This window comes from Scyliorhinus canicula, chromosome 13, assembly GCF_902713615.1.
Source record: "Scyliorhinus canicula chromosome 13, sScyCan1.1, whole genome shotgun sequence".
NCBI classification, from domain to species: Eukaryota; Metazoa; Chordata; class Chondrichthyes; order Carcharhiniformes; family Scyliorhinidae; genus Scyliorhinus; species Scyliorhinus canicula.
This window is the reverse complement of record NC_052158.1, coordinates 89,006,679-89,023,702: the sequence shown is the minus strand read 5'-3', so window position 1 is coordinate 89,023,702 and position 17,024 is coordinate 89,006,679. Positions and strand designations below refer to the sequence as shown.

Sequence of the window (17,024 nt, the reverse complement as noted above, 5' to 3'; positions counted from 1 at the left end):
TGCAGTTAATTTCAGGTTAAGTTTTGATAATCCCAAGTTGACATACTTGATTCCGAGTTGTCACAGGCCACCATCCCAGAAGTTACCCAGTGAGTGCTGACTCTGCCAGAATTGGTAGGTCAGTGGGAGAGCACCTAATTATCATTGGGCTAGCAGGCAGGAGAAACAGAAACTCCCATTTCCTTGCCTTCCCTCTGTTTTGCAAGAGTTCCATATGGGAATAGAGGGTTTCCAAAAATCTACAAGGAAGGTTGTGGCCTAGAGTTTCCAAGCTCTGGCACATTTTGTGGGCCCACTTGTTGAACCCGAACTAAAATTATGAGAGGGTTCACCAGAAGACCTGTATGTTTTGGGGGCAATTTTCTTCATTGTTGTGCTTTAGACTAGTTGTGGAGTCAACAAGGCGGCCATAATTAGACTGAGCTCTGACTGCTCAAGCACTTTTTACTTGTTGAGACGAGCTAACCAGATAGTTGCTCTCTGGAAAATAGACAGGGGGCTGTGATCGCATTATTTTTTTTATTAGCACATGATCGCATTATCTTTTTTTATTAGCACCCTTAAATTCTGGCCAAGGTACAGTTGCCAAAGTTGCAGCTCAAATGTCAATCTCAAACTGAGATGTTAACTGTAACTGAACATGAATTTATTCCTGACCAGTTTAAGCAATGCTCAGTCACTTCCTGATATGAACTGATGTATAGATTTGCTGTATAGATTCATGTAAACAAGAGTTCCTCGGAACAAGAACCCTAGCCTTTCTCTAGAAGATACATTTAACATGACATAACAAGTAAACTAAGACCTAGCTTTTGCAAAAGCGTTTCAACTGATTCCGACAGCATTTCCCCTGCACACAAGTTGTGGCACTTACAGAAAGAAAACATTGTTTTTCCTAATGCTTTCTCGTACAGAGTTCACATTTCTCTTGTAGTCACAGTTAAACAATAATGAACAGACTCAAATATCAAATTCTATAAAAGGCAAATCACAAGCTATTTTTGCCAGAAATGCAAACTCCTTTTCAGTTGGAATGTGCACTGAGGGTGTGTTTGCCTTTTTAATCATATACCAAAGATCAATGTAATTCATCTCGTATCATAATAAAGGCACCTACTTCATCCTTTTCTCATTAATATGATTTAATAAGTAGATAATACGTTTCCAGGATTTCATTCAGAATGTCGTACAAGCAGATCATAAAATTATTCATGTTTTAAAAAAAGATCTGGGGTTAAATTGCCACAAAATTGAAAACCAATAGAGTCTTTCAACTATTCACAAGGTTTGAGTTTCTTTCCCATTCACTATAAATTTCATCATGAATTTATGAATTCATCTCAGTGCTTAATACCAAGTTAAATGGGTTTTTACCGTCTTAACTTTGTTCCCAGTGGACATTAGTCTATGGAATAAAATGGTGCTTTCTTAGTAATCTCATCTGAGAGAGGCCAGAGGTTGAAAATGTTGGAAAGGTTCTTTTTCAGAGAGAAGCAGTAATGACTGCACCGTTGATTGAATGCCAACATACATACTTAGTTATTTTGTCTGTACCCTGCCTCATAAAGCTTTTGCAAAATTCAAAACTGAAAATTATCAGTTCTCCAGGGAATTCAACTTTTACTCTCGGGCATACGAGAATCATCTCTTTACGGGTGGAAACACCCTGGCACCGCAGGCAGGGGCTGGATACTCTAGTCCTGCGACTAGTCCTGCTTTCATTCAGTACTTGCGGTATGATTTTCTACAGACTAGTTCTGCCCTTCCTGTAACTCCATGCTTTAAGTGAGAAGGTCACATTGAAATACCTTAACTGACACACTCTGCCTCGAGGCTACTTTCTTTCTCTTGTTCTCAAAGAACCATGCAGAAATTACTAAAATCTAATTATTTTGCTGTTAATCAACTGCAGGTTGATTCCTGGAGCATTCTTATCAGCAGTACACCACTCAGGGCAGACAACATTACTCAATAGACATGTAGTGGTTTATCACAGATTGTTCCAAAAGAATTGATTTTTCTGAATTCCTATGCTTAAAATATTATTGGAAATCAATGTAAACAGTTAATGGACTCCATAGTCAACATGCATTTTAAATAGCTATCATTGGTGGATGGTAAACTTATGAAAATATGGTAGTGGCACAAACACTATCGTAATACACACAAAAGGTATATTGAATCTTATCAAACATTTCTGATCAGATCGTATAAGATTATGCATGAAATCGTGGAAATTAATTTTTAAAATGACCTGAGTTATGTTTTCAGGAAAAAAAATAGTCTTCTGACAAAATTCAGCGAATGAAGTTTTCCAACTTATTCAACAAAAGCCAAACATAAAAGATGCTACTCCTTTCTGGAAATTTTCAACCATTTTCCACCTACCCTCAAACTATATTCTCCTGCTGTAAGTTCTGACTCTAATTAACTGCAGTTCCTCAGGAAATCGGCACTCTTCAGAACCTTGTCCGAAATGTCACTCTGTACATGTGAGTCTAGGCTATGAATGTTAACAGGTTATTCAACTTTTGGTAGCCTTAGAGCTGAATTTCACCTTGTACTCCAGTATCTTTAATTGCCTGGATGAATGCAGCCCCAACAACACTCAAGAATCTCAATGCCATCCAGGATAAAGCAGGCCATTTGATCGGTAACCTAGCCATCATGTTAAACATTCTTTGGCACCAACACTGTTGGATCATGGCCTGGAGTTTCTTGACACCCCGCTGTGGCGGGACCCATGCAGGGGATGGGGTGGACCAACCAAATGTTCATTAACTTTCGGCAGAATCAGAAGATCCCGACTGTGGGCTAGGCTGGAAAATTCTGGATCTTGTCTGCATGGTGCACCATCAATGAATCATACTGCAGCAATTCGCCAAGGCTCCATCGCCAACAGCTCCTTTACCTCTGAGAAGGTCAAGAACAGGTGCCTGGAAACATTCCCACTTTCAAGTTCCCGTTCAAGTCATGGACCATCATGGCTTTGAAATATATCATTATTCATTCATCGTCGCTGTATCAAAATCCTGGAGGTCCATACTTACATGTCTATGGGAGCAGGTTCACCGGTGATGGCAGTTTTAAGATAGCAGCTCACCATCACCTTCTTGAGGACAATTAGGGATTGCAAATAAATGCTGACCTTTCGAGCTTTCCCTGCATCTTCTGAATGAATATACAAAAGGACCAATAAATAATGACAGGGTCAAGGTACCTCCTTCTGACCATTCCAGCCACCCCTGTTCTCAGTGGCACAGTGGACATTTAAAGTGCACAGCTTCCCTGCTGAGATCAGTTAACAAAATAAACACCAATGATCAAATCTGCGATCTTGCCGATCCGTAGAGCTGATCTGTCCTGAGGGGCACATTTACCAATTGAGCCAGAAAGGGTGCCAATACATCAACTGCTAAAAGTATTAAAAATTAAGAGTACAAAATCAGCTTTGGGGAGATTCATCTCACCTTATGAGTAAAATCCTCATTCAGGCATTGAATATAAAGCCACCTTCCATTGACTGATAATTAGGTATCTAGACTCCAAACGTGTCACTTAAATATACAATCCTCTTCTGAGCATCAAAGTTTCCCATTTTATCCCATTTTAATCCTCGACAAACTAAATATGTTTAATCCACTATCAAAACTGTGCCTAGAGGGAATGGTTCAATTTAGAAGATCAACCAATTTTGTGTAAATATATAATTTTGTTCAACATTCTCCATCACATTTGCTTCAATTGAAGGATGTGACTGCAGTACAAAGATTCTAATTTTTGTTTTAAAATAAGTCTTTAGTTTATAGAAAATCAAGGGCACATATTTTGGTCTAGCTGCACTGATTAGAAAACAGAGACGGGTTTAAAATTGAATGTGTTGATTTTACAATAAGTCATCTAAATGCCCAGGCCACAACGTTGGTCATTTATGCAGCTGCATTTAACGACACAGAAATGGAGTTCTGTTGCAAATTTTCCTTGCAAGTTTTCTCTGTCCGAACAATGCCAAAAAACAATTAGCACTTAATAAATTGTGCTGGTGGACATTCAGGGTCACAAACTGACTTTTTTAAGCAACAGGAAACTTTAAAATATTTAATCCTTTCACTGGCATTCTTCCAAACATATTAAGATTTTGCCTGTGGGTAGATTCGTACAATTGAAAGAATACCACCAACGCCTTAGGTTATAGAAATATTAAGTAGAGTGTATCGAGTTCCTCTTCAGAAAAAGTAGCATTGTCCCTTCTGGAGCAAAAAACTTACTCTTAGTTAAAGTTATTCTTATGAAGATTTCACCTTTTCACTGTTATTTGATCCCAAAATTGGTTCACAGATGAAAATTGCCTTTGACAAGAAATTACTCTTCAGTAGACTTCCCTGTACCTGTGTATAAACTGACAGAAATTTTATTTTTGAGTGCTGCATTTTACGTTTGTGCAAGATGATACTGTGCAAATGTAAAGCAAAGAAACATTCTGTTGTAATCTTTCAAAAATTGATGGAAATGCGTAGGCGGTTACAATACTCTTTTACTTTTGAGTCTAAAAGTTCCACCTGAAACAAAGGGATTTCTTTAAAAAAATGTGATGAACAAAATGTTTTCTGAAGTCAGAAATTTGAATCACAGAAGTTGATCTTGAATACAAACCAATCATGTATTATCCAACAGCCTTTCTTAAATTATCAACATCTGGAAAATATAGAAACATTAGTTTGGCTCAAGTGGAGATTCTTCCCTGTTACTGGTGTGTTTGGGATGGAGTGGGGGAAGGGTTGATAGGGTGATGTGGATAGAAGTTAAACGAACAAGTTTGATGGATCAGTTAGTCTTTTCTTGACCTTTATTTTTGTGTGTTTGTGTGTACTTCTGGCTTCAACATCCTGACACAATGACATCTATACCTGTCATAATTCCAAGTCACTCATTTCTGTAAAGCTGTATGTTGTCTAATGAAGGAGTCTAGAGGCTTGTGTGGTTGAACATTAACTGTCTAGTAATAACACAACTATATACATCTGATAGCTGATTTAGCTCACTGGGCTAAATCGCTGGCTTTTAAAGCAGACCAAGGCAGGCCAGCAGCACGGTTCGATTCCCGTATCAGCCTCCCCGGACAGGCGCCGGAATGTGGCGACTAGGGGCTTTTCACAGTAACTTTATTGAAGCCTACTCGTGACAATAAGCGATTTTCATTTTTCATTCATTTCATTTCATATATATATATAGGATACGTCCTGACTAGGTGCTATTTCGATGGTAGCATCTACCAATCTCTCTATTACACTCCCATGTGACTTTCTACATCTTAACATGAACATTAAGAACCTTAATACTATCTCCCCCCCCCCCCCAAGCCTTTACCCGAATGTATTTACAACAATATGTACATGCAAACCCTTCTCCCCCAAAGTCTCGGACTTTACAGGTTCAGATAGTCTGGATGCTTTACAACTTTACGACTTTTCCAGATCTTTTCAAGTTTGCAGGCGTGATTGTCTCAATTGTTTTGGGCTTACTTTGTTGGTCTGGAGTTGAACTTGCAGTACTTGATGTTTCAATTACTCGGGTGTCAACATCTGGTTCACTTCTTGCACTCCTTAGTGCTGTATTGTTCTATGTCGACAATCTGTCTTCCTTGGTTGGATACCATGGGCTTAACTCTGTCCTTCCAGAGGAAATGGTCAGTCTATTCATTCATGGAGTGGACGCAGGTTTTCTTTTTTCAGTGGGGTCTGCCATGTTCTTCCTGAAAGTTGAAGGTTTTCCTCCTTTATGTTTGCATACTCCTCATCCTTGAGCTCAACCTGCAGCTTGGTTTCTAATGCACTCTGTCTCTCCATATGCACTTTTGTCTTGGTGAGTTGGTGGTCTCTTCTTTCTGGGTTTTGGGGATAAGGGAGGAAAGGAGTTGAAGAGTATCCCATCAGATCAGTCATGAACTAATTGAATCGTGAAGCAGACTCAATGGGCCAAATGACCTCCCTCTGCTCCTTCATCTTATGGTGCCTGTGAGCTTGAAGCTTCAGCTTTGCTGCTGTAATTTTTGCTTGTTCTGTGACAGCACGATTGTTGTAGAACTTCAGGCTGCACCTGCTGCTGATGCCCCTTCTCCTCTTTTTTAAGTATTGTGGCTTATCTGGAGGTTTGGCTGGTGTAACCAAAGAAGAGTATTTTTGGACAACTGCATAGGAGCTGGATTAACAACCAAGAATGAGGCCAATTGTGAACTGAAGTCTTAGTCAAGACCATCAGCATTGGTGGACCTATTGGTTGTTGACCATAGTGGTTGTTTTGACGTCTTCTGTTGTTTTAAGGAGGCTGAGGGCACAAAGGCATCTCTACTCTGGAGAGAAAAAGATTTAGTGTGGATGACATGGAGAATGTCATGGACATTATTTGCTTGTTGTCATACCAGGATGGTTCTTGAATCTTGCCTATGGCAGGTAATTGGATTCCTCCAGAATCATACAGAGGAATGTCTGTCATCTCTAACCAGAGGTCTTTTAGCCACAGTTTCTGATCTGACTGGACCATCATAACTGGCTCCTGTGCCTAACTTGAAATTCATGATTGAAATTTACAGATATGTCAACATTCCAAAATGTGAATTTGGGTTCCTTAATTTCTCCCGAGAAGCTTTGTTGGACAGCTCCTTGGTGTGGTTTACCTATCTCATGGTCTCATTTGGGGTCGCCACATATCTTGAGGTTTTGGACTTGCACATCATTCCAGAGTATCCCAGGCGGTGGCAGTGAAAGCACTGCACAGTGATTTCTGGACAATGATCACTCCTGTGAGGTATTTCGGCATCACAGTACTGACATGGTCTGCCACCATCTTGTGTTTTGCTTTGGCATTGCTTTTCTTGTCCTGGAGTCTCCTTGCCTTCTGTTGCTTTACAAAATGGATTGTTGCGATTGCGCTATGCCACTTCAATGCAAAATGGATCGGTTTTGCTGACGGACTTCCAATTGTCTGGTAATTTGGATGACTGTTTCCCAAGTCAGAACGGTTTTAGATTGGAGTACATCCAAAGAGTATCATCATGCACTCCCATTACTATTCGGTCTCATGAGCTCTGACTAAATGTCACCATAGTCACGGCCTTCAGCAAATTTGTATAACTCATTTGTGAAGGAGTCTATGAGTTCCCCAGGTGTTTGGGTCCCATGTTAAACATTGCTTGATCCAAAATCTTTTTGCTTCTTAGTTTAAAGTAGGTGTCAAAGGACGTCAGGACTTCTTCAATGTTATTGGAAGATTCACTTGTTTCTCCTCTGGCAATTAGGTCATTGATTATTGGCCCTATTGAACATAATAATTCATTAACTTGTTCAGCAGTGGGGCGGGATCTACCGGTCGCGTTGCGCCTGAAGAGCAGCATGGCGCGGCTGGTAGATGCCGGTATATCTCTCTTCCGGGAACTACCTGGCTCACCATACCTCGTAGCGGTGAATGCGATCTCGCGAGACGCCGCAATGTGAATCCCACCCATTGTGTGAGGGGGGGGGGGGAATCACTCACTGGCAAATCTGTATATTAGAGTGAGACGGCTAGCTGCAGTCTAATATGCATTCCCGAGATCTAACCAAGGCGTTGGATCTAACTCCCTTGCCTTGGAGACCTTGGGTGAGCGCCGTTCAGAAACGGGGATCAGAAGGAAAGACAATTGTGGGGTTCTCCCAGGGGATTGGAGGCCCCCAGAAACTTACCCTGTGGGTCGGGTGGCACCCTGGCACTGCTGGTGCCACCTGGACACCTTGGCACCTTGACACTGCCAAGGTGCCCAGGTGCCACTCCCTGGGTGGCACTGCCAAGGCGCCAAATTGGCATTTTTTGCACAGCAGGGATGTGTCCTGCACAGGTGTGGAGGGGAGTGGGGAGATCTCCTTATACATGAGTTTGGAGGATGTGTTGGGGACTCGAGAGATCGGGATGCAATTTAAAAATGACGTCCCAATCTCTCGCTTCTCTGAGGAGTTCCAGCGAGTGGAGCGCTTCAGTGCAGGTAAAGGAGCTAAGTGCAGCGTATTCCCTGCTGCTGGCCAATCTACCTGGAAAGCCGTTAGATAGTGACGTGTTTTTCCGTGCTATGAACACCAGCAAACACCTGGCTAATCGCACGCTACAGGAGACTGTCCTCATTCGGGTGCATTGCGCCCTTTGTTTTTATATTCAATCCTAATGGTATTGTATCTCTTAAAAATCTTCTTCTCCATAGCACCCAATTTTGTGCGTGGTCTGTCCCTTCCATCTGCCTTAATTAATCGGGTAGTATTGATTTACCATCCATGGCTGTTTTCATTACATTAAAATAAAGGTTTAATTTTTTAAAATAGCACTAGTAATCATTCTACTTCTCTTTCCCCATTTACCAGGAATTGGGGGGCTCCCATTGAAGTTACGGAGCTATTTTAAACTTCACCGGTCTGCAGAAAATAGTTTGAATTGATTGGCTAGCTGGTTGCTTTCCTAAGCTTGGAGAATCGAATTGAAACTCTTTTTCCCTGACTTCTTTAATTTTTGCGTTTGCGCTTGGTCTGAGCTGCAGCATTCTTCAAGTCATGCTTGTTAAACAGTTGATCTGTTAATGCTGCCTGATTGTGGGCCACATTTAAAAGCTTATATCAACCTTTTCTTTGGAGCTTGCTCACCTTTTGCGATCTGGCTGGGTCCTTTGACTCTATTTTTGATTGGATCTCAAAATGGACCTCCATGTGCTCCGGTGGTGTCCTTTTACGCTGATCTTTCTTCTGCCCTTCAGCCTCCATACCTCTAATGAAGCTTCTTAAGTGATTTCCAACTGTTATCTGAGGACGTCAGGTTAGACGCATTTCTCTCAGGTTGGACTGCAGTTTCCTTTCTTCTTCATTCTTAGGGATTTTGGGATCCTTCATCCACTGCCATCGTGTTTTTTCTTTTTTTAAATCTAGAGTACCAAGTTTTTTTTCCCAATTAAGGGGCAATTTAGCCTGGCCAATTCACTTACCCTGCACATTTTTTTGGGTTGTGCGACTGAGACCCACACAGAGAATGTTAAAACTCCACACGACAGTGACCCAGGGCTGGGATTAAACCCGGCTCCTTGGCGCCATGAGGCAGCAGTGCTAACCACTTCATCACCGTGCTGCCCCCCACTGCCACCATGTTGTAAGATTGTATGCTGTCTAATGAAGAGGTCTAGAGGCTTGAATAGTTGAACAATCACTGTTTATTAAAAGCACATAGCTATATACATATATACACACGATACAGTCCTGGCTAGATGCTATCTCTATGTCAACTTCTACTAGATTCACTACTGGACTATACTACTCCCATGTGACTCTCTGTACAATAATGTGGGTAGTACTGTTTCCCCAGTCACACATTAGCCTTCACAGCCCTGAACACCCTTAAATTGTATGCATTGTACCATTCTAATCACTTACAGAGGCCTTGGCTGAGACCTTCAAAGGTCAAGGGATTAAGCCAAGATAGAGCGTAAAAACCTGTTACTAGACCCTTTTCTTCCGTTAAGAAGTGCATTTGCAGTGCGTGCTATGGTATCGCAAAAGTTTCAAATCTAGGTGTGGGTGGAAAAGTGGCAAGAGAAAAAAGGACAATCGCCATGGGCTTTTACATGCAAGGTGCAATGAAAGGGTGACCGACCAGCAGTTGGCTTGGCAAAGGTTGGTGCTGGAGGGAAATCTTGTTGGAGTAAGAGGACAATGGTCGGCCTTGCCATCTGATTTTCTCACTCACTGTTTTGACCCCTGGCCTGGCTGATAAGAGGATGGAGAGTGTGGGAAAATCCAAACCACAGTGGCAGCTTCATCCTCCATCAGAATTAAATCACTTCTTCTTTCACCGATCCTGTTTCCTCACCATTTCTTCTTATTAGAAATTGGATCTTTAAAAAAAATTTTTTTTGCAAACTCCACACGGACAGTGACCCAGAGCCAGGATCGAACCTGGGACCTCAGCGCCATGAGGCGGTTGTGCTACCCACTAGGCCACCGTGCTGCCCAGAAATCAGGGGCGCGATTCTCCCAAAACGGGAGAAATCGTAAAGCTGGCGTAAAACCCGGGCGGGTTTTACGGCAGCGCGCCCCTTCCCGACCGGGGACCGATTCTGGTCCCCGGTCGGGGCTAGCAGCCCGACGCTGTAGGCTCCGGCAAGACGGGCTTAACGAAAATCGTTAAGCCCGCTTGCCGGAGTTAGCGCCGGCTGACGCGTCATATGACGTCAGCCGCGCATGCGCAGGTTGGAAGACTCCAACCCGCACATGCGCGGGTGACGTCATCGCGTTTTTGCGCGAAACCCGCGCATGCGCGTGCCGGGTTGCCCCTCAGCCGCCCCGCGAATGGATACTGCGGGGCGGCGGAAGGACAAGTAGTGCACGGGCATCGGGCCCGCTGCCCGCGATCGGTGCCCACCGATCGCGGGCCCATGGCACCCTTGGCACGGCCGTGGTACGGCCGTGCCAATCGGTGTCATGGTTATTAATAGCGAGTTAGTCACGCCGTTTTTACGAACGGCAAGACCAGGTGTGTTTGCCGTTCGTAAAAACGGCGGAAAGGGCTGGGACTTCGGCCCATCTAACAGCTGAGAATCGCTGCCGGCCGTAAAAAAACGGCGGCAGCGATTCGGGTCGGGACTTCGGCGGGGGGGGGGGGGGGGGGGGGGGGCGGGGGGGGGGGGGGGGGAGAATAGCGGGAGGGCGGCAAAAATGTCGGGAAGGCCCTCCCGCTATTCTCCCACCCGTCGTGGGGGGCGGAGAATTTCGCCCTAGATATTTTGATCTTTACTACAGGTTTGAACTGAAGTGAAGTATAGGATGAAAAACCTACCTGTGGATTACTGTAATATGTTCTGTAATTCTCATTGTGCTTATATTGTAGAAGAGAGTGCTGGGCAAGATTACAATATTAACATTAGGAATCACAGCCTCAATGTATAATTATCTGTGAGAAGAGGTCTCAAAATACTGTCCAGATATTTAAAAAAAAAGAAAAATCGAATGTAATCTTGATATCATATTATTAACAATGCCATTCTTTTTGTATCTGCAGGTAATGGGACTCCTGGCAAATCCTGGTGGTGTTCCACACCAACCACAAACTGACTATGCTCTGTCACCATTAACTGGAGGTCTGGAACCTTCCACTTCAGTTTCTGCCAGCTGCAGTCAGCGGCTGGACCCTATGAAACCTCTTGACAGCTTGCCCACCACACAATCATACTGCCCATCAACTTACAGCTCCTCAGGTTACAGTATGGATTCAGTGGCAGGATACCAGTATGGACAATATGGGCAAAGTAAGTGCCATGTGAATCTAAGCAATACCTTTAGCTATAAAAATGCCTACCCACCCCATCCTTCGTCGATTTGTATTAAAATGTGTGACTCAGTGTACAAACTTTGATGATGAATGTAAAATTCAGTATGGCTTATTCGTCTTGTGTACAAATAAGTTTTGAAATATTTGCAAAAATATATTGCTCATTTCGTATGTTTTGGCACATAGTGCAACATTCCAGCCAAATGCGCAAGCAAAGCATGCAAAAGTTACCAGAAAAAAAGTTAGCATTCATTCGGTCAATATTTTAGTTTGATTCAGAGAAACAATGATGAGGGGAGGGGCCAATATCACCATAGAAAGATTTCAGGATTAAATTGTATTGAACTTGAAAAACAAATGAAAAGTTGTCATTTTTCTACACTGCGCTGTTGTGGTATATGAAAATGTAATGTTTTACCCTGTGTTAGGATAGTATTCTCTAGACATTGGAAGTTACCACATTCTGGCCGGACTACATTCAGCTTTTCTCCCCCTTTCATTCTATTAGGCTGCCAAAAATCTGTTACCAAGAAACTACTTTAATCTCATAGCTGTAAACATCTGTCTTTTATAGAATGCAGCCAGATGATACTTTATTTCTTATAATAGCTGGAGTATAGTTTTAATTAATGAATAAAGAACATTGCTGTTTAATTATTTAAAGGTTGTCCTATTATTTTTTTAAGCCAGTTATTTTTTTTTAATAGAAATGTTTACTTTGAACTATGCTAACTGAAGCTTAGTCAACATTGGCTGGGATTATCCGGCCCTGTTGTGGCGAGACTCGCTGCGGGAGATTTGATGGCTCAGCCAAAGGTCCACTGACTTTTGGCAGGACTGGACAACTCTGGCAGTGGGTTGGGCCAGAAAGTCGTTGTATTCCTTTCATACGAATGTGCAAACTTTGAGCAAGTGTAGGCCACTCAGCTCTTTGAGCATGCTCCGCCATTCAGTAAGATCATGGCTGATTGCAACCACAACCCTGCATATCTACCCACCCCCAATAACCTTTCACCCCTCCTTGTCAATCAGGAATCTATCTAGCTCTGCCTTGAAAATATTCAAACATGCTGCTTCCACTGCCTTCGGAGGAAGAGAGTTCCAAAGATGCATGACCCTCAGAGAAACAAATTCTCCTAATCTCTGTTTCAAATGAGCCACATGTCATTTCTGAACATCGTCCCCTAATTCTAGATTCTACCGGAAGAGGAAACACCCTCTCCACATCCATCCTTACAAGATCCCTCAGGATCTTAAAGGTTTCATTTAAGTAACAACATGACACAGTACTTGTTTTTAGCTGGTGTGCAATCCAAAACTTCACCCTATTATTTTTTAATTCTAATTTTCACTGGACTGGAAATTTGATAAATGGCAATTTATTTTACTTCAGACACACACGTTTTATTCAGTAATTCAGTGCGGCATTGAAATCCCTCTGCCTTTACTTATTAATGCACTGGTTAATACATTCATTCAAATTCTATTTGATCAGTTACCACCTCCTTTAAAATCGACAGGTTTACAACTCCATTAAGAAAACATGCAGAAGAAATTGACGAGGACACATTAACCAATGCGCAGAGTGGAATTTCAACTCGTTACCGATTTTTGCTCACTATGCTTACTTTATACTTATGAAGGTGCTGCAAATGATATGTTCGCATTCATCGGTAAATCTTTCCTTTTAAACTTCCCTGCCTCCACAACTGAGAAGCTGAATCAATCTGTGGTTGTGATTACGGTGCAAGTGAAATAAAAGTTCATTTTGGGAAGAAGAAGCTACATCATGATGCGCTCATTGGAAAGTCAACAAATTGGGCTAGATTGTTCAGACAATGGGTACAAAATATCCACAAAGAAAACTGTCACGCACTTAAAAGTTCTGCCTATTTCTAATAAAACAATTTTGTTGACAGACTGAATTAAAGCACTATATATAATTATCTTCAGTGCAGTCGGCAGCATCTTGATATGATTAATTGCCGAGACCTAATATATGCTTGCCATTTATATAGAACCTAAGGCCAAGGTCTGTCAAAAAATAAAACAGCCACTGGAATGTCACTATTAAAAACACATGTTCCGATAAAAACCAAATCAGGCATCATCTTGGACAATATTCCTGGATCCGTGTGGTACTGTCAAACTTGTCCTAATATAAACAAAGTAACCCTCGTAGTTTTGGCAGGTCATGATTAGCCCTGACAACATTGTACCTGCATTTGACATGGCCCCTTGCTACGATGTTGTCACAAGAAGCATTCCTAAGTTTCTTTTACTTCCATTACAGGTGCCTTTCATTATCTGAAGCCAGATATAGCATGAGGGAAAACCCATAAAAAGTTGAAACGACCCTTGTTCTGGACCCACAAACATAATGGGACTTTGGTACCCACAACGGTTGGATCTGTTCCCCAGAAACAAGCCAACTCTTGTCTTCCTCTGATAATGGTTTTCATTTGTGATCAAAGGAAGAGTCCTTTGTTCTAAGTTATGGTATAAATATTACTTCTGTTGCCTTAGACATTGGCTTTTCTATTTAGAGAAGAATGAGAAAATTAATTCCCCTTTGTAGCCCACGCAGCCGATTATGGATATGCGGCAGGCATTCAGTAAATGATGAGTAAGAGCTTCTTCCAAGTTCTTGCCACAATAATGAAATATTGTGCATTTCTCAAGCATTCAGTATTAATCATATCTGCGTAACTTGGTCAGAATGATAGTGGAAGACTGATTTACAATCAACTCTGCTGGTGAAAGTTAGTTCAAGTAAGTCTTCATAAAAGAAAAACAATTCTATCCAGTTAAGTGTTAATGACCTGGCTAGTGGAATTCTATCCACCACTTGGTAGCCATTTACTGCATGAATTTCTATTTGCTGGTTACCAGTGTACCAAACAATACTCACATAGTCATCAATGACTCATTGATTCTCATTAAATTGTGACATCCCCATGTGACTCTGTTCCAAAATTAACTTTAAGGGCATATATCACCGATCTTCTGAAGGATTGTTTGCCATGTAAATAGATTAAACTGTTACAACTGAAGTATTTTGAAATAGTAGTCAATTACAAAACAACATCTAAACAACCAGCTTTTCTTATTTAAAATGTACATGTTTATCGCAAGAGCCACTCTGGTTTATATCTCTGCTGGTGAATGGATCACAACTACTCAAAAAAGGACCAAGTAATATGAAGGAAGGGTTTTGTTTAGTCGGAAATAAATGGAGCTGTTTAAAGTTCCATAATTAGGTACACTAGCAAAATATCTTCAGTGCAGAAAGAACAAAAGCAACAAATTTATTTCGCCTTTAGTGATGAAACAGCAATGTGCAATATTATGTACTTCTGCGTTACCATGGTATTTCTTGAAAGTATTGTACTGTATTCTATTTTTCTTGACATCTCTGTAATTTAATTGGTTGACCATATAAGATGTTTACTGGCAGGTGCTTTGGGCATTGCTAAGGATATACAAGAGCTGAGCAAAATATACATTCATATTGTACATAAATTCTTAACTGTAAAATCTGATGTGTAGAAAAACAACATTGTAATGTTTATATCACAGACTGAAAATCATATCTTATTTTAGTAAGACTAGGGGAATGGTATGTGTAGAAAGCAGAAAGCTCAGAAATCGTTCATAATGGACTGTTAGTACCTTTCTGCTCAGTGCTTAAAATATAGTGGCAATTTGGACATTTCCATATAACCTTTTACAAATATGGTTCCAGAATCACACAGAAAGATTGGTAGCTTGATGTTTATATCCTTGTAGGAGTTTGTGGTAACATTTCTCATGACCTTGTCCATAAACTTAATTATGATTATGATATCAACCTGTTAAGTTGTTGCATAGCAGCATAGATATTCATAGAGAGGCTATTATTTATTCCTATATATTCAACTATTTTAGAATTTAGCATGTATCTCATGATATGTACATTTTTGCTTAGCATGTAGTAACAAATTAGATAATTACTGCCATTAAGTACAATGATCTAGATAATATGACCTCTTCTGTCACATGTTGGTTTTAAAGGGTGATGGAACTGAATGTTTTGTGGTGTCTGTCATCCAACCTTCTGTTTGACATTTGACTGCAAAATACAGCCTTGATGTAAAGATTCTCTTTCCTGTACAAACACAGTGAATATTTACTATTTATAATAAAAAATAAACAGCTAAGAAAATCAACCAACGGAATGCGAGTCCCTTTTATCATATAATGCTATGCACTGTGCAATGGATGTTGATTAATATTGGTGCTGTTTTATGTAAAACGATGAATGAAAGTCTCACTGATTGGCGGGAGGGTGGGGGAAAAGTTGGGAAGGGGGAGGTTGGGAGAGGGTCAGATGCGGAACAGGGTATTTTGGGAAAGGGAAGGGCACTTGGGCAGGAATTGTCTGGTCGTCGGGATTCACTTTTTCTGCTGGAAGCACATCCCCACCAGTGGGTATGGCGACGTGTGGTGGTTCAATGGAAAATCCTATTGACAAGCGGTGGGAGGAGAGAACCCTCGGGTAGCCGAGAAACATGCGGTTGGGGAAAATCCCAACCTTTCGTGTGCTTTTGGGAACATATATGGGGTTGCAAGCACTTCAGGACAAAGTCGGGAATTGGACTTCTCCAATGACTCATTAGGTAAGTTCACGGTTTAATCTTGACCTGAGCAAACAGACCAGGAAGCTTTCAAGTTCTATTCCAGTTTGTGTGTGATTGAGCTGATCTTAACAAGGGGTTTCAAAATTCACAGAGTGTACCTGCTCTTGATCTGGTTTAAATATAGCCTGGTAAATCAGGGTAAATTCTAATCCTACCTGCTAGGAAACTAGATGGGTAGGGAAATTAAGATCTACCAGATGATTTACCTGCTGATGTTCTGCCTGGATGCTGCTATCTTTGATCTTAACCAGAGAAATGAAATGAAAATGAAAATGGCTTATTGTCACGAGTAGGCTTCAATGAAGTTACTGTGAAAAGCCCCTAGTCGCCACATTCCGGCGCCTGTTCGGGGAGGCTGGTACGGGAGGCTGAGACTCTGAACAGGGGCGGGATTCTCCGACCCCCCGCCGGGTCGGAGAATCGCCCGGGGCCGGCCCCGCCGTGTCCCGAATTCTCCGACCCCGAGATTCGGCGGGAATTGCGCGCGCCGGTCGGCGGGCCCTCCGCGGCGATCGACGGGCCCCCCCGCGGCAATTCTCCGGCCCGTGATGGGCCGAAGTCCCGCCGCTGACAAGCCTCTCCCACCGGCGTGGATTAAACCACCTACCTTACTGGTGGGAGCAGGCGGCGCGGGCAGGCGCCGAGGTCCTGGCGGGGGTGCGGGGCGTGCTGACCCCGAGGGGTGTCCCCACGGTGGCCTGGCCTGCGATCGGGGTCCACCGATCGGCGGGCGGGCCTGTGCCGTGGGGATACTCTTTTTCTTCCGCCTTCGCCATGGGCTTCACCATGGCGGAGGAGGAAGAGACCCCCTCCCCTGCGCATGGGTCGGTATGATGTCAGCAGCTGCTGACGCTCCAGCGCATGCGCGGACTTACGCTGGCCGCCGAAGTCCTTTCGGCCCTGGCTGGCGTGGCGCAAAGGCCGTTTACGCCAGCCGGCGGAGTGGAAACCACTCCGGCGTGGTCCTAGCCCCTCAATGTGAGGGCTTGGCCCCTAAAGGGGCGGAGACCTCTG

The 17,024-nt window shown here is 42.6% G+C and overlaps 1 protein-coding gene across 4 annotated transcripts in view; it reads left to right on the top strand.

Annotated features, from left to right (window-relative positions):
• Window positions 1–15,497, top strand: part of pax3b (paired box 3b) — a 115,547-nt gene extending 100,050 nt beyond the window's left edge. For 2 of the 4 annotated variants that reach the window (XM_038816688.1, XM_038816690.1), the window contains exon 8: window positions 11,062–11,930. In XM_038816688.1, coding sequence (XP_038672616.1) covers window positions 11,062–11,415 — 354 coding nt within the window. In that variant the 3' untranslated portion in view covers window positions 11,416–11,930. Of the gene's footprint in view, window positions 1–11,061; window positions 11,931–12,851; window positions 13,105–13,624 lie in introns of those variants that run through there. The other 2 variants (XM_038816689.1, XM_038816691.1) reach the window with 2 other exon arrangements.
• The last annotated feature ends 1,527 nt before the right edge of the window (window positions 15,498–17,024 follow it).